General features: G+C 40.9%; 1 protein-coding gene across 2 annotated transcripts in view; it reads right to left on the reverse strand.

The window, feature by feature from the left end:
- LOC139577348 (chondroitin sulfate proteoglycan 4-like) overlaps nucleotides 1–23,740 on the reverse strand; it is an 85,986-nt gene that overhangs the window by 52,641 nt on the left and 9,605 nt on the right. For both annotated transcript variants that reach the window (XM_071404400.1, XM_071404399.1), the window contains exons 2-3: nucleotides 11,476–11,639; nucleotides 341–3,387 (exon numbers count right to left, since the gene is read on the reverse strand). In XM_071404400.1, the coding sequence (XP_071260501.1) occupies nucleotides 341–3,387; nucleotides 11,476–11,639 (3,211 nt within the window). The remainder of the gene's footprint in view (nucleotides 1–340; nucleotides 3,388–11,475; nucleotides 11,640–23,740) is intronic.

The following is a 23,740-nucleotide window of genomic DNA, read 5'->3' on the forward strand; positions in this document are numbered from 1 at the left end:
CCCTGCTGAGTTCTCCTGATTCACCTATCACAAAGGGCTTGATGATTAGTTGACAAGTTGAATCAGGTGTGCTAGTTAAATTACATGGAACATCTGGGAGTCCCAGAGGAGAGATTTGAAAACCCCTGCTGTAGTCCACAACCCTAACACACCAGGTGGTCTTTAGGTACAGAGCCTAGCCTCCTCATCCAGTCTACATAGCCAATTGACAAGACGTATTAACGAGTAAAAACCACATTGTGGATCACTCATGGATAGGTTTGAGACCATATAAAACATCCATAGACAGTCAAAATACATTATATCATTAATATGTACAAACAAATAAAACAGGAAGTACCTGTGAGAGGTGTCGTTCACCAGAACCAGGTCTCCCATCGGGATTCCCCGTCGCGTGTAGACCAACTGCCCGTCGCTGAAGTCCGAGTCTGCGTCATGGTAACAGAGATCGTCCAGGGTAAGCAACCGCTGCCCGTCCCTCACCACGTGGAAAACTTTATCGATAATGCGCACCGGCTTTTCGTCATTAACTAGCTGGATGGATATGTTGAACGTCCCTTCTTTGGATCCGACTTCATCGTTCGTGACGGATGATTTGGACTCTTGACTAGTGGAGGCTATGAATGTGAACTGATCCTGAGTGGTCTCTGTGTCGTCATGTATGTACATGACGCGCTCCTCCAAGAGATCCTGGTTGCTGAACGTTAAGATGTTGTTGTAACTGGCGTTAGAGTTGGACAGGTTGATGCGTGCTAGCTTCCCATGTTTGGGGCTACTTGTAACGGTGTAGTACAGCTCCTTGGTGCTAAGAGTCTCTGCAAACAACTCGTCTTTTGTGATGAGTTTACTCTCTCCCTCCATTATAGATAGTTTGTAATTTCTTATAAATACGCTGTTGACGTCAGCTTTTATTGAGATCTGGAAATCGTAACTTTGCGATTGAGCATGCTTGGAGAACACTTGGAATTTAAACGTGTCGCTCGTGTCTTCGTATGGTCTGTCGACCAGTTCGTATTGAACCTTTAGATCAGTGACATTTCTTTGGCTGAAAGTAGAATTTTTCTTCAATAACTCGTTAACAAGGAGAAGTTGTCCTTTCTTTGGCGAGGAGAGAACTCTAAAGTGAAGATCATCCTCGGATAGTGTCACAATGTCCACTGTGGCGTAAAGATACTGTGAGTCCAACGTCACTTTCCGAACTTTATTAATATCGGCCATTACGTTCCTGACTAGGTTATAATGTACCCACTTCACTGTGACTGGAAAGACCAGTTCAGTATCAACTCTTCCTGCTACAGTGACCTTGCATTTGAAGTAATCCGTAGCATTGGCAGTCTGGATTTCTTGGAAAGTGCTGAGGTACCGAAGGCGTTCTTTCTCCAGCAGCCTTTGAGAGAAAGAACCGGTGGGCTTCCATTCTCCGCTGGAGTGAAGCCTCTGAAGTTCCCCGTACTGAGGTGGCTCGACGACATCATAGCGGATGTCCACCACTTGATTCACGGCATTGGTCTGAACGGCCAGGTGCTTGTTACTGATCACAGCCATCTCACCTTGAGTGATCTCAAGCCCGGTGTTGTTGGCGATCTTATACTCCAACCCTACGGCCATGATCCTCAGAACCACCGTGTTGCTCACCTTGTCTCCATCACTGACCCTCAGCACGATCCTGGAGTTCCTCACCCCAGTGTGGACATAGTTCACCTTCCCTTCCTCCAGATCAGAATGGGAGAACGTGGTCACTGCGGTGTCGGGGTTATCTCCCACCTCCAGGTAACCAGCGTCGGGGTTCAGGTTCCCCAGGATGGAGAAGACCAGATCGGTGTGGTTGCTGTCAATGTCTGTGGCCTTTAACACCTCTTTGGTTAGGAGTTTTCTAGAATTCTCCATCAGGACGAAGAGGTTCCCCTGGGGCAAGCTGAGCTCTGGGGCGTCATTGGTGGGGGTCACTGTGATGTTGTAGCGGTACCTTCTCGTCCCCTGCAGGTATGTGGGAACCTCCTTCCTGGAGGAAGAGAATATAGAGAAGGTGAAAAAGTCTTCTGGGTCCTCTGATCCTCCGTGGATGTACATCACCCTGCCGTGCCACAGGTCCAGCATGCTGAAGATGTTCTCCTCTTGGTCCTGGTCCACATCCAATCGTATCTGACCGTGCACCGGCTGCTCCTGGATCCGGAACATGATCTGAGACTGGCGTACCCCGAGCTTCTTGAAGTCCAGGAGAACCTTGATGTGCTTGGACTCCAGAGACCCACGCCCACCCTCTGACACTACAAGATTCCTGAGCAGCACGAAGTTGTCCCCGTACTTCTTGTCCAGCCCCCTGGCCAGAGTGAACATAGGGAATTCTGGGGTGGGAGTGACCGAAGTGGGATCGAACCGGGAGTTGGGGACAGTCGGGAGAGTAGTTGGACCCATCGTGGTCGAGGGCTCTGGTTCTTTCTCCGGCTCGCAGCCCACCGATATATCTTTAGTGACTACAGCATTAGGCAGACCCATCATGACCCCATTGACTTTAATGTTCTTCAGGCAGCCTTTAAAAGAACCTCCTCGGACTCTCTTTCCCAACACAGACACCAGACCCATCTTCCTGACTTCTGAGCGTGTGCTGTCGTCAATGCCCCCCACAAACAGCGACCCTCTTAGCTGGAGTCCCTTGGAGCGAGAGCTGATGCTAGTCTTCACCGTCTCCTTGTCCACTGTCAGCTGGAGGGTCTTGGGGGTAAAGAACATCTTCACTGAATGCCAGTTCCTGTCATTGACAAAGGTGAGTGATTTAAGTTCTGTCTTGGTTCCTCCTTTACCCACGATGGCCACCAGCAGCCCCTCTTGGACTTCAACTGCCACAAAGTCCCCCTGTCTGGCCGAGTTGTATAAGACAATCCCCTCTTTAGCCGAGGTGTGAACCACACACTCAAACAGCGCATCTTGCTGGTTGTGGGAAACGTTCCAGGGTGGTAGGGAGACATACGCTCTTGAACTAAAGAAACTAACAGGATCCTCCTCGCCGGCAAAGAACTGCGGACTACAGCCCAAAGAAACCTCATAGACACTCTTGAATCCAGCGTACGGTCTCAACGACGATAGCATATTGTTCTCGTTGAAAACCGCCTGGTCCACGCACCCCCTGAATCCTGTTAGGTCATTGGGTAGGTAGAGCTTGTCCAGGCCTCCAGACCCGCCGACGTACAGCCCCTCCTGGATGGTAAGATCCTGCTTCTGAGACCCGTGCCCAGGCATCCTGAGGCTGGTGTGGGAGTACTGGTCCATAGTTAGGGTGACATTATGGCGGTCGTGGAGGAGCTCGGCAGTGTGCCAGGCCAGGTCGTTTAGTTGGGTGCTGCTCTCTGATCTCAGCAACCGTTCACCGGACCCCAGGTCCAGCTTCACCTGAACAGAGGAAGGAAGAAGAGACTTATATCTCACTATAAACTGGAGTTTTAAACTTAAACATTTACTGTCAAAAACCTAACCCAAACGTTAAGCCTAATCGTAACCAATTGGAATTACTTTCCTGTACATAATCACCCACAATTATTTCCTAAACTTAACCAATCACATTTGTTGCCTTGAGATAGAGCTGACCTTTGAACTTAGACTGAACAACACAACTCCACTGAGCCACATTGTGTTTTGGTCACTGTCACTTATATTGCATAACTACATTACTATTTAGTCATATGTATATTTTATTGAGAAAAAATATCCCTTTTTTATTTTGTTTCTATTCATTCTTAGCATTTAAATAAGAACATATTCCATTTTACTGTATATCCCATCAGGTTTTTAAAGAGACATTCTCAGCATCACCTGGTTATAGGGAATAACCACCCTGACACTTGTTATCATTATGTTATCATTATGTTATCATTATGTTATCATTATGTTATCATTATGTTATCATTATGTTATCATTATGTTTTCATTATGTTATCATTATGTTATCATTATGTTATCATTATGTTATCATTATGTTATCATTATGTTATCATTATGTTATCATTATGTTATCATTATGTTTTCATTATGTTTTCATTATGTTATCATTATGTTATCATTATGTTATCATTATGTTTTCATTATGTTATCATTATGTTATCATTATGTTATCATTATGTTATCATTATGTTATCATTATGTTATCATTATGTTTTCATTATGTTATCATTATGTTATCATTATGTTATCATTATGTTATCATTATGTTTTCATTATGTTATCATTATGTTATCATTATGTTATCATTATGTTATCATTATGTTTTCATTATGTTATCATTATGTTATCATGAATACATTTCCTATTTATGATGTCACCTGCAGTTAAAACAGAGAGCTTTGTTTCCGTCTGCAAGCAGGAAGACCCCCTATTATCTTTGTCCCTGTCTCTGTGCCAAATGGCATCCTATTCCCTATTTAGTGCACTACTTTTGACCAGGTCCCTTAGGGCACCACTATATAGGGAATAGGGTCCCATTTGGGCCGCCGTCTACGTCTCTATGGAGCTCTGCATCGGGAGGAAATGGCCTGTCAAGGCTTGCTACTGAATCCCAGCAGAGTTTCAAGACAACACAACAGCAACGCTAATCTCTAAAACGGATTCATTCGGAAAGAGACCTCAAGCCTGAGAACAAGTCGAAAGAGACCTCAAGCCTGAGAACAAGTCGAAAGAGGAAAATAAATAAACTTTAGTGAATTTGTTGTTCTAAGTTGGTTTAAGGATGAGCAGTTTTCATCCAGTTTTCTTGCTCCACACAACACACTAAACAGAAAATCCACGCAGTGCAATTGTCAGCGCATCTTACATTTCACTCCCACACGCGAAAAGAAAAGTGTCGCCCGGGGAGAACTTTTTTCCAGTCGCAAGGATTTCTCACGGGTGACGTTTCTTTTTTGTTGAACACGTCTCTGACTGTGTCACAAAAAGGTCTGTCTGTCTCCTCGCTTGTTTTTGTGATTTTTCATCACAAAACCTTAGTGAGAAGCTAAGTTTAACAGACATCTTCAAGCAACAAATGTATTTCCTTATTACAGCTCTGTCAGCAGAGCACAGCTCACGCTCTCTCCTGGCCCAGAAATAGTGAGGCCAGACCACCGTGCTTGCAACATAAACCCTTGTAACCTACAACCCGAGCTAAAGACTTTCGAGATGGGCTCTATTTTAAACCATAACAGAGATTGCAGACAGTAAAGTAAACCAGAAACTGCTGTGTTCCTCTATGTCAGTATAATTTCTGTTCTGTAGTTTGTAGAGGAGATTGCGGTAATATAAACCAGAAGCAGAAACTAGATTCCAGTTCATTAATAGAAGTATTACAGTGCCTTCAGAAATTATTCATACCTCTTAACTTATTCCACATTTTAGACCATTTGGAAAATGAAATACAGACATATCTCATTTACATAATTATTCACACCCCTGAGTAAATAAATTGTAGAAGCACATTTTCCAGAGATTACAGCTGTAAGTCTTTCTGGGTAAATCTCTAAGAGTGATTACAGCTGTGAGTCTTCTGGGTAAGTCTCTAAGGGTGATTACAGCTGTGAGGCCTTCTGGGTAAGTCTCTAAGAGTGATTACAGCTGTGAGTCCTTCTGGGTAAGTCTCTAAGAGTGATTACAGCTGTGAGGCCTTCTGGGTAAGTCTCTAAGAGTGATTACAGCTGTGAGGCCTTCTGGGTAAGTCTCTAAGAGTGATTACAGCTGTGAGTCTTTCTGGGTAAGTCTCTAAGAGTGATTACAGCTGTGAGGCCTTCTGGGTAAGTCTCTAAGAGTGATTACAGCTGTGAGTCTTTCTGGGTAAGTCTCTAAGGGCGATTACAGCTGTGAGTCTTTCTGGGTAAATCTCTAAGAGTGATTACAGCTGTGAGGCCTTCTGGGTAAGTCTCTAAGAGCGATTACAGCTGTGAGTCTTCTAGGTAAGTCTCTAAGGGTGATTACAGCTGTGAGTCTTTCTGGGTAAGTCTCTAAGAGTGATTACAGCTGTGAGTCTTCTGGGTAAGTCTCTTAGGGTGATTACAGCTGTGAGTCCTTCTGGGTAAGTCTCTAAGAGTGATTACAGCTGCGAGTCCTTCTGGGTAAATCTCTAAGGGCGATTACAGCTGTGAGTCTTTCTGGGTAAGTCTCTAAGAGTGATTACAGCTGTGAGTCCTTCTGGGTAAGTCTCTAAGAGTGATTACAGCTGTGAGTCTTCTAGGTAAGTCTCTAAGGGCGATTACAGCTGTGAGTCTTTCTGGGTAAGTCTCTAAGAGTGATTACAGCTGTGAGTCTTCTGGGTAAGTCTCTAAGGGTGATTACAGCTGTGAGTGTTTCTGGGTAAGTCTCTAAGAGTGATTACAGCTGTTAGTCTTTCTGGGTAAGTCTCTAAGGGCTTTCCGCACCTGGATTGTGCAACATTTGCCAATTATTATTTTCTAAATACTTAAAGCTCTGTCAAAATGGTTGTTGATCATTGCTAGACAACCATTTTCAGGTCTTGTCAAAGCTTTTCAAGCTGATTTAAGTCAAAACTGTAACTCGGCCATTCAGGAACATTCACTGTCTTCTTGGTAAGCAACTCCAGTGTAGATTTGTCTTTGTGTGTTAGATTGAACCAGGTCTTTCTGTAGGATTTTGCCTGTACATTTTTATCCTGAAAAACTCCCCATTTCTTAATGATTACAAGCATACCCATAACACGATGCAGCCACCACCATGCTTGAAAATATGGAGAATGTTACTCAGTAATGTGTTGTATTGGATTTGCCCCAAAGATAACACTTTGTATTCAGGACAAAAAGTTAATTGCTTTGCCTCACTTTTTGCAGTATTACTTTAGTGCCTTGTTGCAAACAGGATGTATGTTTTGGAATATTTGTATTCTGTACAGGCTTCCTTCTTTTCACTCTGTCATTTAGGTTAGTATTGTGGAGTAACTACAATGTTGTTGATCCATCCTCAGTTTTCTCCTATCACAGCCATTAAACTCTGTAACTGTTTTAAAGTCACCATTGGCCTCATGGTGAAAATCCCTGAGCGGTTTCCTTCCTCTCCGGCAACTGAGTTAGGAAGGACATCTTTGTAGTGAAAATGTCATTCATAACTTGCTCAAAGGGATATTCAATGTCTGCTTGAATAAAAATACAGATGTATCTACCAATAGGTGCCCTTCTTTGGGAGGAAACCTCCGCCGTAACACAATGTGGAAAAAGTCAAGGGGTGTGAACACTTTCTAAAGGCTAAAATGACTATAAATCAACATTTCCAGGACATCAGATCGATGGTGACCTGTCAATGTAACATTTACTAATTTCACCATTTGAATGCATCTACAAATGAAATGACCTATCAATGTGCACAACCCTTAAAGTTGCAATATGTATGTTTTTTTTTTGGGGGGGGGGGGGGGGGCAACCTCACCAACTGTATTTCTGACAACCTCACCAACTGTATTTCTGACAACCTCACCAACTGTATATCTGACAACCTCACCCACTGTATTTCTGACAACCTCACCCACTGTATTTCTGACAACCTCACCAACTGTATTTCTGACAACCTCACCAACTGTATTTCTGACAACCTCACCCACTGTATTTCTGACAACCTCACCAACTGTATTTCTGACAACCTCACCAACTGTATTTCTGACAACCTCACCAACTGTATTTCTGACAACCTCACCAACTGTATATCTGACAACCTCACCCACTGTATTTCTGACAACCTCACCCACTGTATATCTGACAATCTCACCAACTGTATTTCTGACAACCTCACCAACTGTATTTCTGACAACCTCACCCACTGTATTTCTGACAACCTCACCAACTGTATTTCTGACAACCTCACCAACTGTATTTCTGACAACCTCACCAACTGTATTTCCAGTTGCTCTGAGGGAGCCTCAACATATTCCCCAGCTCCCACTGTGACAAGCACCATCTGCTAGGAGACTAACTCATGCCGAACTAGCCCTGCCTGTCTGTCTGTCTGTCTGCCTGTCTGCCTGCCTCCTGGTCTGTCTGTCTGTCTGTCTGCCTCCTGGTCTGTCTGTCTGCCTGCCTGCCTCCTGGTCTGTCTGTCTGTCTGCCTGCCTCCTGGTCTGTCTGTCTGTCTGCCTGCCTGCCTCCTGGTCTGTCTGTCTCTGTCTGCCTGCCTCCTGGTCTGTCTGTCTGTCTGTCTGTCTGTCTGTCTGTCTGTCTGTCTGTCTGTCTGTCTGCCTGTCTGTCTGCCTGCCTGCCTCCCTCCCTCTCAGTCTGTCTGCCTGCCTCCCTCTCAGTCTGCCTCCCTCCCTCTCAGTCTGCCTGCCTGCCTGCCTCTCAGTCTGCCTGCCAGTCTGCCTGCCTGCCTCGCAGTCTGTCGGCCTGCCTCGCAGTCTGTCTGCCTGCGCCGTTGTCAACACAGTTTTTGCTCTCCTGCGCCTGACTTCTCTGCCGCCAGTACGCACCCCTTACAAATATGCAATAATGTGGCTAAAATGACATTGTAAACAACAGCCAACTTTCCCGGGACATAGACATGTCTTATATAGGCAGAAAGCTTAAATTATTGTTAATCTAACTGCAGTGTCCAATTTACAGTAGCTATTACAGCGAAAAAATACCCTGCTATTGTTTGATGATAGTGCAGAAACAACAAAACACTTTTATCACGGCAACTGGTTTGATACATTCACCTCTGAAGGTAAATAATGTACTTACATTCAGTAATCTGGCTCTGATTTGTCATCCGGAGGGTCCCAGAGATAAAATGTAGCATAGTTTTGTTTGATAAAATCAAACATTTTTACATTAAAATGTAGTTTGAACCCCTGCTGTCTCTGGCCCCACACCCAGCCATCTAGATGTGTGAAGGTAAGTGTTTTTTCTCTAAGGAAGCTAACGATGCATCATGCATGTCATTACTGGGAGTGTGTAAACTTAAATTGTTTTATTTCCATTACATTTCTGTATGTTCTCTATAGTTATGTACTTGAAAATGTATAAATTGACCAATTCGGCACATTTGGGCAAACTCCTGTCAGACTTGATACAAAGTATTGTGTAGCGATGTAATTCTTCACTGGATCAGTCTGGAGCTTTGAACACACACTGCTGCCATCTGGTGGACAACATCTAAATTACACCTAGAATCCTACATCACTGCCTGGCCTTTCTCTTGCATATCAAAGATTATGCAAAAAAAATCTAATGTATTATCTTTTACCAGATCTAATGTGACATTCAAACTTCAAAGTGTTTCCTTTCAAATGGTATCAAGAACATGCATATCCTTGGTTCAGGGCCTGAGCTACAGGCAGTTACATTTGGGTCGGTTATTTTAGGCGGAAATTGAAAAAAAGGGGCCGATCCTTAAGAGGATTTCTATAAATTAAGCCTACTTTGAATTTCAGCTTCTTAACTAGCTCATCCGTATGTTTTTTTAAATGTCCAATTTTTATCAATCCAAAAGCACAGATATTTATTTATTATTTATTATTTATTTATTTACCGGCTCTATGAAAGAACCATCCAATGCATAAATGTGTAAGCCATCTGGAATATTTCTACGAGAATTTGAAAACAGATTAGATTCATCTGTATTAGATTCATCTGTATTCGCCAGCAGCATACCACCCTGCATACCACTGCTGGCTTGCTTCTGAAGCTAAGCAGGGTTGGTCCTGGTCAGTCCCTGGATGGGAGACCAGGTGCTGCTGGAAGTGGTGTTGGAGGGCCAGTAGGAGGCACTCTTTCCTCTGGTCTAAACAAAGATCCCAATGCCCCAGGGCAGTGATTGGGGACACTGCTCTGTGTAGGGTGCTGTCTTTCGGATGGGACGTTAAATGGGTGTCCTGACTCTCTGAGGTCATTAAAGATCCCATGGCACTTATCGTAAGAGTAGGGGTGTTAACCCCGGTGTCCTGGCTAAATTCCCAATCTGGCCCTCAACCATCACGGTCACCTAATAATCCCCAGTTTACAATTGGCTCATTCATCCCCCTCCTCTCCCCTGTAACTATTCCCCAGGTCGTTGCTGCAAATGAGAACGTGTTCTCAGTCAACTTACCTGGTAAAATAACGGTAAAATAAATAAATTTAAAAAAATTAGATTAATCTGTATTAGATTCATCTGTATTAGATTCATCTGTATTAGATTCATCTGTATGCAGATGACACAGTTGTGTATGCTATTGTCCCTACCAATTTGATTTACATATAAACCTTTAGTAATATTGAGGTAACTTCACACCGTCAGAAAGCACACACTGTGCAAGTCACCAGGTCAAGGCCCATTTCAGACAACCTTTGAATGAGCAGGGGAACGAGTAGGGGAACGAGCAGGGGAACGAGCAGAGGAACGAGCAGGGGAACGAGCAGGGGAACGAGTAGAGGAACGAGCAGGGGAACGAGCAGAGGAACGAGCAAGGGAACGAGCAAGGGAACGAGCAGGGGAAATAGCAGGGGAACGAGTAGGGGAAAGAGCAGGGGTACGAGCAGGGGTACGAGCCGGGGAACGAGCAGGGGAAAGAGCAGGGGAACGAGCAGGGGAACGAGCAGGGAATGGTCGACAGTATCAAAGGCCTTGGATAGGTCTATAAATATAGCCGCACGGTCATTCCTACGATTTAAGCAATTTAACATATCATCCAAGACACGTGTAGCAGCTGAAATGGTGCTGAGTCCAGGGTTCAAACCAGACTGGTGAACATTAACAATACCATTACATTAACAATAGCATTACATTAACAATACCATTACATTATCAATACATTAACAATACATTAACAATACCATTACATTAACAATACATTAACAATACTATTACATTATCAATACCATTACATTATCAATACATTACCAATACCATTACATTATCAATACCTTTACATTATCAATACCATTACATTAACAATACCATTACATTATCAATACATTAACAATACCATTACATTATCAATACATTATCAATACCATTACATTATCAATACCATTACATTATCGATACATTATCAATACCATTACATTATCAATACATTATCAATACCATTACATTATCAATACATTAACAATACATTAACAATACCATTACATTATCAATACATTACATTATCAATACATGACCAATACCATTACAATCATTACATTATCAATACCATTACATTATCAATACATTATCAATACATTAACAATACCATTACATTAACAATATCATTTGAAGTTAAAACGTTCCTAGCTGAGAGTCTGCCAGTGATTCTAATATTTTTTCAAGGCAACATAGTTTAGAAATTGGCCCGGTAGTTATCTAATTCTGTCTGCCTGCTTGTGTTATAGTGCTGAGTGACTGACTGTCAGCTGTCAGCTGGGATAGAGACATAGCTGGATGTGGTGTGTGTGCGTGCGTGCGTGCGTGCTGTGTGTATGTAACGTGTGTATGTAACGTGTGTGTGTGTGTCTGTTGGCCTTAATGTACGTGTGTGTAATGTGTGTGTAATGAAGTCTAGGCTATAGATAAACTGACCTGCAGGCGACCAGCGTTCAGCTCCACTAGAAGGTAGTCTGTGTGGCCGGCAGCGAGGAAGACCAGGCCGCGGGGGCTGGAGGTACGGAAGCGAACACGCAGGGAGTTGCGGTTCGACGACTCCACTGTCTTCAGCTGCACATAGCCATCGCCATAGAACGAGGCTGGAGAGAGAGAGAGAGAGAGAGAGGAGAGAGGAGAGAGGAGAGAGAGAGAGATGGCAGATATAACTGTGTTGGAACAGTCAGGTTCTGGTCTGGATCATTATATAGTCAGGTTCTGGTCTGAATCATTATACAGTCAGGTTCTGGATCATTATACAGTTAGGTTCTGGTCTGCATCATTATACAGTCAGGTTCTGGATCATTATACAGTCAGGTTCTGGTCTGGATCATTATACAGTCAGGTTCTGGATCATTATACAGTCAGGTTCTGGTCTGCATCATTATACAGTCCGGTTCTGGTCTGGATCATTATACAGTCAGGTTCTGGTCTGGATCATTATACAGTCAGGTTCTGGTCTGGATCGTTATACAGTCAGGTTCTGGTCTGGATCGTTATACAGTCAGGTTCTGGTCTGGATCATTATACAGTCAGGTTCTGGTCTGGATCATTATACAGTCAGGTTCTGGTCTGGATCATTATACAGTCAGGTTCTGGTCTGGATCATTATACAGTCAGGTTCTGGATCATTATACAGTCAGGTTCTGGTCTGCATCATTATACAGTCAGGTTCTGGTCTGGATCATTATACAGTCAGGTTCTGGTCTGGATCATTATATAGTCAGGTTCTGGTCTGGATCATTATACAGTCAGGTTCTGGATCATTATACAGTCAGGTTCTGGTCTGGATCATTATACAGTCAGGTTCTGGATCATTATCCAGTCAGGTTCTGGTCTGGATCATTATACAGTCAGGTTCTGGTCTGGATCATTATACAGTCAGGTTCTGGTCCATTATACAGTCAGGTTCTGTTCTAACTCAGTACTAAAGGAAACAATACTGTGACAGAACCATCTACAGTGTTCAGTAGCTAGAGTTACACATCCGTCAAGGAAATTTTTATTTATTTATTTAACCTTTATTGAACTAGGCAAGTCAGTTAAGAACAAATTCTTATTTACAATAACGGTCTAGGAACAGTGGGTTAAACTGCCTTGTTCAAGGGGCAGAACGACAGATTTTTAACCATGTCAGCTTGGGGGATTCGATCCTGCAACCTTTACGGTTACTGGCCAAACGCTCTAACCACTAGGCTACCCCTGCCTCTATCTTGACAACTCCTATGCCATGAGGTTGTCATGATTTAGGACAAGCCGATGCAGTAGCTATGATATTCCTCAAGACCAAGTCATCCGTCAGGTAAAGACGTCTTGACATGAAGTGACTTTTCACACTCATAGCCCTTTCTTCTTCACCCCTTAACTCAGGGTGTTTATCTGGGAATCTCTTCTTCTTCCTTTACAACCCACACCTCACCAGGTAGTATGGCAACGCTCCAAGTAGTGCAGCCTTGGGAACACAGAGTTTTGTGTGTGTGTGTGTGTGTGTTTGTGTACGAGCGTGCAAGTGAGCGTGCATGCACATGTGTGTGTGAGGTGTGCGTGTGTGTGCATGTGTGTGTGGTGTGCGTGTGTGTGTGGTGTGTGTGTGTGTGTGTGTGAGGTGTGAGTGTGTGTGAGGGGTGTGTGTGAGTGCAGGGACATGCCCTGTCTTGAAAGGCACTTCACCTGAAACATGAAAGACCCTGAAGTCCCTTCATTGTCTCAGACACACAGAGAGAGAGAGAGAGAGAAACACAGAGAGAGAAACACAGAGAGACAGGGATAGAGCGAGAGACAGGGATAGAGAGAGAGAGAGAGAGAGAGAGAGAGAGAGAGAGAGAGAGAGAGAGAGAGAGAGAGACAGGGATAGAGAGAGAGGGATAGAGAGAGAGAGAGAGGGATAGAGAGAGAGAGAGGGATAGAGAGAGAGAGAGAGGGATAGAGAGAGAGAGAGAGGGATAGAGAGAGAGAGAGAGGGATAGAGAGAGAGAGAGAGAGAGATAGAGAGACAGGGATAGAGACAGAGACAGAGACAGAGACAGAGACAGAGACAGACAGACAGAGAGAGAGAGAGAGAGAGAGAGAGAGAGAGAGAGAGGGATAGAGAGAGAGACAGGGATAGAGAGAGAGAGAGAGAGAGAGAGAGAGAGAGAGAGAGAGAGAGAGAGAGAGAGAGAGGGATAGAAACAGCGAAAGAGAGGAGGGCGAGGGATGCAGCTGATCTGTTCTTTCCACCCCCTGCCACTTTACATACCCCTGTACTCCACCCTAATGAGCCCTGTCTACCAACCACCCTGATGTTACTGCTAGTCCAACATCCCCTGTGTCCTGTCTACCAACCACCCTGATGGTACTGCTAGTCCAACATCCCCTGTGTCCTGTCTACCAACCACCCTGATGGTACTGCTAGTCCAACATCCCCTGTGTCCTGTCTACCAACCACCCTGATGTTACTGCTAGTCCAACATCCTCTGTGTCCTGTCTACCAACCACCCTGATGTTACTGCTAGTCCAACATCCTCTGTGTCCTGTCTACCAACCACCCTGATGTTACTGCTGGTCCAACATCCTCTGTGTCCTGTCTACCAACCACCCTGATGGTACTGCTAGTCCAACATCCTCTGTGTCCTGTCTACCAACCACCCTGATGGTACTGCTAGTCCACCATCCTCTGTGTCCTGTCTACCAACCACCCTGATGGTACTGCTAGTCCAACATCCCACGCTCAGAGGGTTCAACGCCCAGTCAGTTTTAGTTTTCACCTCAATAAATAAGAAGTGCCTGTTTTATACACCACAGTGCTGTTAAATCCCATGCTTCGAGGGTACAACGTCACCTTAAATAATCATAATAATACTTGTGTTTTATACAGTACTTTTCCAAGGACCCAAAAGACATTTCAGTTTTTCCACCCAAATAAAATGTGTTGTGTAAGTTCTGGGCATTGAGGAAGCCTATACACATGAATCACGGGGTTCGTACGGCCAAAAGGCGAGTTAAAAGGCATTCGCTGTGTACTACTGACCCTATCCATTCTTCTGCTAAATGTGCCAACTCACAGCTTGTACTTGGTCCAACTCATTGCTTTTCAATTCATGTATTATTGAATAAATCCAGTGCAGCACAGTGTCATATAGAACAGACTAGCAGGCCGTGTAAACGAGGCTGTGGCCTTGGACAACCCTCTTTACAGGAGTGTTAGTTAGATCAAATGGTGGCATCGATTACAGGCCGAGATAGTAGCTTTCCTTGTCTTCAGAAATATGTTCTGCATCGTCTAATAATGCATGTGGTCAAACACACAGTATTGTTGGCGTACATTCAGCAAGGCAATACAGTATACCAAGTACCAGTGGAGGCTCCTCAGAGGTGGAAGGGAAGGACCATCCTCCTCAGTGAATTTCATAAAAATGTTAATTGTAAATAAATTAGAAACAACTATACAAAATATAATCATGTCACCGAATAACTGATTAAAACACACTGTTTTGCAATGAAGGTCTACAGTAGCCTCAACAGCACTCTGTCGGGTAGCACCATGGTGTAGCTGGAGGACAGCTAGCTTCCGTCCTCCTCTGGGTACATTGACTTCAATACAAAACCTAGGAGGTTCTTGGTTCTCACCCCCTTCCATAGACTCCTGGAGGACGTCCTCCAGCCTATCAGAGCTCTTGCAGCATGAACTGACATGTTGTCCACCCAATCAAAGGATCAGAGAATGAATCTAGTACTGAAAGCATAAGCTACAGCTAGCTAGCACTGCAGTGTATAAAATGTGGTGAGTAGTTGATTCAAAGAGAGAGAAAGACAATAGTTGAACCGTTTCCAAAATGAAGGAGGCGCAAGAGAGAAATAAAGAGAGAGAGTCATTTTTTCCCCCTTTCAGTTTCACTTACTTAGCCAGCAAATGCAGCTAGCTAGTTTAGCCTACTGAAACACCCTGCTCAAACAGAGGGATGTTATGTTAGCTAGCTGGCTATGCCTAGCCAACACAACACTGGAACTCTTCCAAGTCAAGGTAAGCTTTTGGTATTACTAATTTATTGCCACCTGGGGCCGGCCGGAACGTTACTGCATGATTGTAGCAGGTTTACTAACGCGTTAGTTCTATTGGCTATGCTGACTATGACCTTACTTTAGCTAATATGGTGACAACGATGTAGGCTGTTTGTAGATGTTTGGCTTGGAAAGGTTTTTACGCCTGGTCACACAGAGCTGATGTGTTGTTCATTGAAGTCCACAAGCGAAGGGAAGAGAAGGAATACAACGTGGCTGTTATGAGAGTGAACTGTGTTTACGCGTTTTCAGGGGTGTATTCATTCCCCCGATTCTGTTGAAAAACATTTCTTAAACGGAAGCAAACGGAACAAAAAGGGGATAAATACCTGAATTTGTCCAATAGAAACTCTCGTTTCCAACTGTTGGACTAATGATTACAGCCTAGATCAGATAGATGGAGGCAAGAGTGTGCAAGGAGGTATTGAATGTCACCGTCTGTCACCTCAAATGTGTCTCTCGACCTGTGTGCATCTACGTTATAAACTTTCATTCATAGACTAGGTTGTAGCAACCTCATGATGGGTACAGGGAACATTCTAGTATCATGTAGGAGCCTAAACCTATCAATATTACACTGAACTGGGTGAATGGAATTAAATGGCAATGACCGCCACTGCCCAATGCAGTATGCCCACTACAGTATACCCACTACAGTATACCCACTACAGTATACCCACTACAATATACCCACTACAGTATACCCAATACAGTATGCCCACTACAATATACCCACTACAGTATACCCACTACAGTATACCCACTACAGTATACCCACTACATTATACCCACTACAGTATACCCACTACAGTATACCCAATTTACAGTATACCCACTACAGTATACCCACTACAGTATACCCACTACAATATACCCACTACAATATACCCACTACAGTATACCCACTACAGTATACCCACTACAGTATACCCACTACAGTATACCCAATTTACAGTATACCCACTACAGTATACCCAATTTACAGTATACCCACTACAGTATGCCCACTACAGTATACCCAATTTACAGTATGCCCACTACAGTATACCCAATTTGCAGTATGCCCACTACAGTATGCCCACTACAGTATACCCAATTTACAGTATGCCCACTACAGTATATCCAATTTACAGTATGCCCACTACAGTATGCCCACTACAGTATACCCAATTTGCAGTGCAGCCTTCTGAGAAGACCAAATGTGGCCTTCACATCTGCGTTATATATATTTTAAATCCCATATAATGTGTATATTTAAGCGTTTTGGTGGTGCACTCTTGAACTTGTATGGGACTGTTCAGATGGCAACCTTCTATCGTCACAGCTCCTCCTAGACTCCTAGAGCCTTGTCATCGGTGTCAGGACTGACCCTAACCTGGAACAGGCTGCGCGCGTGCGCCATCGTGCGCTATCGTTCATAAATGTATTTTGTCCCCCCACACCAAACGCGATCACGACACGCAGGTTAAAATATCAAAACAAACTCTGAACCAATGACATTAATTTGGGGACAGGTCGAAAAGCATTAAACATTTATGGCAATTTAGCTAGTTAGCTTGCACTTGCTAGCTAATTTGTCCGATTTAGCTAGCTTGCTGCTGCTAGCTAATTTGTCCTGGGATATAAACATTGAGTTGTTATTTTACCTGAAATGCACAAGGTCCTCTACTCTGACAATTAATCCACATAAAACGGCCAACCGAATCGTTTCTAGTCATCTCTCCTCCTTCCAGGCTTTTTCATCTTTGAAATTATATGGTGATCGCATCTAAACTTTCATATTATTACCACGACAACCGGCAAAACAGTTCGTCTTTCAATCACCCACGTGGGTATAACCAATGAGGAGACGGCACGTGGGTACGTGCTTCTATAAACCAATGAGGAGATGGGAGAGGCAGGACTTTCAGCGCGATCTGCGTCAGAAATAGAAAGGAGTTCTATATCAGCCCGTGGCAACGCAGACTCTTGTTGGCACGCGTGAGCAGTGTGGGTGCAATAATTGAATAATGTGGATTTCTACATTTATTTTGCGACGTGTCCGGTCTGGTCAGCATGTAATGGTATGGTGAATGCCCTGTGTTTCAGGCTGTGTCTTTGCTGAGAGAAGAGAATGACTACTATTTCAATGAAAGAGGTCTGTGACTGGTTCTGAAAAACAGAAATGCATACATGTAGCCAAAAAATGTGCCCAAAGAGAGTCTCTTGGACCAGGGCTGGACTATTGCATTTGGGGCCCCGGGCCACCTACCTCCAGGGGGCCCACCAACCCTAAAACATAAGCTGTTTTCAAAAATAATGACTTCCTGCATTTTTACACATTTTGCCATGGGGCAGAGAAAAAAATATGCAGTTTTAAAATGCTATTCTACATATCTTGCCATGAGGCTGAAAGATAATTTTGCCGTTTGAAAGCTAATTCCCTGCAATTCTACACATTTTGCCATTGCTTATGACGTGTTCATATGCTATATGGGGACCCCCGACCCACAGGATAGTTCATTCATCTTCCCAAATGATTGATCTAGAGAAGAGAGTTACAACTACTTAAATTAAAGAGGTCTGTGGCTGGCTCGGAGGTCTGTGGCTGGCTCGGAGGTCTGTGGCTGGCTCGGAGGTCTGTGGCTGGCTCAGAGGTCTGGCTAGTTCTGGTTTAAAATCGGAACAGAAATACATGTTTCTGCTGCCTAAATTTACCCAGAGAGATAACATGAAGAGTTACTTCATCTTCTCAAATTCTTTCTGTAAGCAGTAGGAAACAGATCGTACCTTTCTGTAAGCAGTAGGAAACAGATCGTACCTTTCTGTAAGCAGTAGGAAAAAGATCGTACCTTTCTGTAAGCAGTAGGAAACAGATCGTACCTTTCTGTAAGCAGTAGGAAACAGATCGTACCTTTCTGTAAGCAGTAGGAAACAGATCGTACCTTTCTCTAAGCAGTAGGAAACATATCGTACCTTTCTCTAAGCAGTAGGAAGCAGATTATTCAGTCGACCTTTTGTGATATTATTTATCAAAGTGCAGCTGCTACTACTCTTAAACCTTTGGATACCATCTCCCATAATGCCCTCTGTTTTGTTACAGGTGACAGTTTTGATACTCATCACTTCATCCTGTATCTATAGGTTTGGCTGGACTTCGCTATAGACACGTACAGTGGGGAGAACAAGTATTTGATACACTGCCGATTTTGCAGGTTTTCCTACTTACAAAGCATGTAGAGGTCTGTAATTTTTATCATAGGTACACTTCAACTGTGAGAGACGGAATCTAAAACAAAAATCCAGAAAATCATATTGTATGATTTTTAAGTAATTAATTTGCATTTTATTGCATGACATAAGTATTTGATACATCAGAAAAGCAGAACTTAATATTTGGTACAGAAACCTTTGTTTGCAATTACAGAGATCATACGTTTCCTGTAGTTCTTGACCAGGTTTGCACACACTGCAGCAGGGATTTTGGCCCACTCCTCCATACAGACCTTCTCCAGATCCTTCAGGTTTCGGGGCTGTCGCTGGGCAATACAGACTTTCAGCTCCCTCCAAAGATTTTCTATTCGGTTCAGGTCTGGAGACTGGCTAGGCCACTCCAGGACCTTGAGATGCTTCTTACGGAGCCACTCCTTAGTTGCCCTGGCTGTGTGTTTCGGGTCGTTGTCATGCTGGAAGACCCAGCCACGACCCATCTTCAATGCTCTTACTGAGGGAAGGAGGTTGTTGGCCAAGATCTCGCAATACATGGCCCCATCCATCCTCCCCTCAATACGGTGCAGTCGTCCTGTCCCCTTTGCAGAAAAGCATCCCCAAAGAATGATGTTTCCACCTCCATGCTTCACGGTTGGGATGGTGTTCTTGGGGTTTTACTCATCCTTCTTCTTCCTCCAAACACGGCGAGTGGAGTTTAGACCAAAAAGCTATATTTTTGTCTCATCAGACCACATGACCTTCTCCCATTCCTCCTCTGGATCATCCAGATGGTCATTGGCAAACTTCAGACGGGCCTGGACATGTGCTGGCTTGAGCAGGGGAACCTTGCGTGCGCTGCAGGATTTTAATCCATGACGGCGTAGTGTGTTACTAATGGTTTTCTTTGAGACTGTGGTCCCAGCTCTCTTCAGGTCATTGACCAGGTCCTGCCGTGTAGTTCTGGGCTGATCCCTCACCTTCCTCATGATCATTGATGCCCCACGAAGTGAGATCTTGCATGGAGCCCCAGACCGAGGGTGATTGACCATCATCTTGAACTTCTTCCATTTTCTAATAATTGCGCCAACAGTTGTTGCCTTCTCACCAAGCTGCTTGCCTATTGTCCTGTAGCCCATCCCAGCCTTGTGCAGGTCTACAATTTTATCCCTGATGTCCTTACACAGCTCTCTGGTTTTGGCCATTGTGGAGAGGTTGGAGTCTGTTTGATTGAGTGTGTGGACAGGTGTCTTTTATACAGGTAACGAGTTCAAACAGGTGCAGTTAATACAGGTAATGAGTGGAGAACAGGAGGGCTTCTTAAAGAAAAACTAACAGGTCTGTGAGAGCCGGAATTCTTACTGGTTGGTAGGTGATCAAATACTTATGTCATGCAATAAAATGCAAATTAATTACTTAAAAATCATACAATGTGATTTTCTGGATTTTTGTTTTAGATTCCGTCTCTCACAGTTGAAGTGTACCTATGATAAAAATTACAGACCTCTACATGCTTTGTAAGTAGGAAAACCTGCAAAATCGGCAGTGTATCAAATACTTGTTCTCCCCACTGTAGATCTCTACATTACTCCCTTCTTGTTTACAAAGCCCTACCTCATAACCTTCTGTCTTATTTAACTTTGCTGTTGAAGTGTAGACACCTGAGTTGCCTAACCAGCTCACAGGATTGGTTAACTTTGATGTTCCTAGGGTCTCCACTGAGCTAGGTAAATCTGCTTTTAGTTTTAATGCACCGTATTACAGGAACACATTTATAAATAGATTTCACCTTGATGTTCTGGTGCCTTTCGGTCAGTTTAAAGTATTGATCGGGGACTTATTTGTGGAGGAATGTAACTGTTTTTCTGGGTGATATGTGATGTTTTATTTGTGCTTCCCATGACTGTGTTTTTTGTATTTTTAATGTGTATATGTTTGGGTATAATGTGTATATTTATGTTGTATATGTTTGGGTATAATGTGTATATTTATGTTGTATATGTTTGGGTATAATGTGTATATTTATGTTGTATATGTTTAGGTATAATGTGTATATTTATGTTGTATATATTTAGGTATAATGTGTATATTTATGTTGTATATATTTAGGTATAATGTGTATATTTATGTTGTATATATTTAGGTATAATGTGTATATTTATGTTGTATATATTTAGGTATAATGTGTATATTTATGTTGTATATGTTTGGGTATAATGTGTATATTTATGTTGTATATGTTTAGGTATAATGTGTATATTTATGTTGTATATATTTAGGTATAATGTGTATATTTATGTTGTATATGTTTAGGTATAATGTGTATATTTATGTTGTATATATTTAGGTATAATGTGTATATTTATGTTGTATATGTTTAGGTATAATGTGTATATTTATGTTGTATATATTTAGGTATAATGTGTATATTTATGTTGTATATGTTTAGGTATAATGTGTATATTTATGTTGTATATATTTAGGTATAATGTGTATATTTATGTTGTATATATTTAGGTATAATGTGTATATTTATGTTGTATATATTTAGGTATAATGTGTATATTTATGTTGTATATATTTAGGTATAATGTGTATATTTATGTTGTATATATTTAGGTATAATGTGTATATTTATGTTGTATATATTTAGGTATAATGTGTATATTTATGTTGTATATATTTAGGTATAATGTGTATATTTATGTTGTATATATTTAGGTATAATGTGTATATTTATGTTGTATATATTTAGGTATAATGTGTATATTTATGTTGTATATATTTAGGTATAATGTGTATATTTATGTTGTATATATTTAGGTATAATGTGTATATTTATGTTGTATATATTTAGGTATAATGTGTATATTTATGTTGTATATATTTAGGTATAATGTGTATATTTATGTTGTATATATTTAGGTATAATGTGTATATTTATGTTGTATATATTTAGGTATAATGTGTATATTTATGTTGTATATATTTAGGTATAATGTGTATATTTATGTTGTATATATTTAGGTATAATGTGTATATTTATGTTGTATATATTTAGGTATAATGTGTATATTTATGTTGTATATATTTAGGTATAATGTGTATATTTATGTTGTATATATTTAGGTATAATGTGTATATTTATGTTGTATATATTTAGGTATAATGTGTATATTTATGTTGTATATATTTAGGTATAATGTGTATATTTATGTTGTATATATTTAGGTATAATGTGTATATTTATGTTGTATATATTTAGGTATAATGTGTATATTTATGTTGTATATATTTAGGTATAATGTGTATATTTATGTTGTATATATTTAGGTATAATGTGTATATTTATGTTGTATATATTTAGGTATAATGTGTATATTTATGTTGTATATATTTAGGTATAATGTGTATATTTATGTTGTATATATTTAGGTATAATGTGTATATTTATGTTGTATATATTTAGGTATAATGTGTATATTTATGTTGTATATATTTAGGTATAATGTGTATATTTATGTTGTATATGTTTAGGTATAATGTGTATATTTATGTTGTATATGTTTAGGTATAATGTGTATATTTATGTTGTATATGTTTAGGTATAATGTGTATATTTATGTTGTATATATTTAGGTATAATGTGTATATTTATGTTGTATATATTTAGGTATAATGTGTATATTTATGTTGTATATATTTAGGTATAATGTGTATATTTATGTTGTATATATTTAGGTATAATGTGTATATTTATGTTGTATATATTTAGGTATAATGTGTATATTTATGTTGTATATGTTTAGGTATAATGTGTATATTTATGTTGTATATATTTAGGTATAATGTGTATATTTATGTTGTATATATTTAGGTATAATGTGTATATTTATGTTGTATATATTTAGGTATAATGTGTATATTTATGTTGTATATGTTTAGGTATAATGTGTATATTTATGTTGTATATATTTAGGTATAATGTGTATATTTATGTTGTATATATTTAGGTATAATGTGTATATTTATGTTGTATATGTTTAGGTATAATGTGTATATTTATGTTGTATATATTTAGGTATAATGTGTATATTTATGTTGTATATGTTTAGGTATAATGTGTATATTTATGTTGTATATATTTAGGTATAATGTGTATATTTATGTTGTATATATTTAGGTATAATGTGTATATTTATGTTGTATATATTTAGGTATAATGTGTATATTTATGTTGTATATATTTAGGTATAATGTGTATATTTATGTTGTATATATTTAGGTATAATGTGTATATTTATGTTGTATATATTTAGGTATAATGTGTATATTTATGTTGTATATGTTTAGGTATAATGTGTATATTTATGTTGTATATATTTAGGTATAATGTGTATATTTATGTTGTATATATTTAGGTATAATGTGTATATTTATGTTGTATATATTTAGGTATAATGTGTATATTTATGTTGTATATACAGTGGGGAGAACAAGTATTTGATACACTGCCGATTTTGCAGGTTTTCCTACTTACAAAGCATGTAGAGGTCTGTAATTTTTATCATAGGTACACTTCAACTGTGAGAGACGGAATCTAAAACAAAAATCCAGAAAATCACATTGTATGATTTTTAAATAATTAATTTGCATTTTATTGCATGACATAAGTATTTGATCACCTACCAACCAGTAAGAATTCCGGCTCTCACAGACCTGTTAGTTTTTCTTTAAGAAGCCCTCCTGTTCTCCACTCATTACCTGTATTAACTGCACCTGTTTGAACTCGTTACCTGTATAAAAGACACCTGTCCACACACTCAATCAAACAGATTCCAACCTCTCCACAATGGCCAAGACCAGAGAGCTGTGTAAGGACATCAGGCATAAAATTGTAGACCTGCACAAGGCTGGGATGGGCTACAGGACAATAGGCAAGCAGCTTGGTGAGAAGGAAACAACTGTTGGCGCAATT

This window comes from Salvelinus alpinus, chromosome 5 (genome assembly GCF_045679555.1).
Source record: "Salvelinus alpinus chromosome 5, SLU_Salpinus.1, whole genome shotgun sequence".
Lineage (NCBI taxonomy): Eukaryota > Metazoa > Chordata > Actinopteri > Salmoniformes > Salmonidae > Salvelinus > Salvelinus alpinus.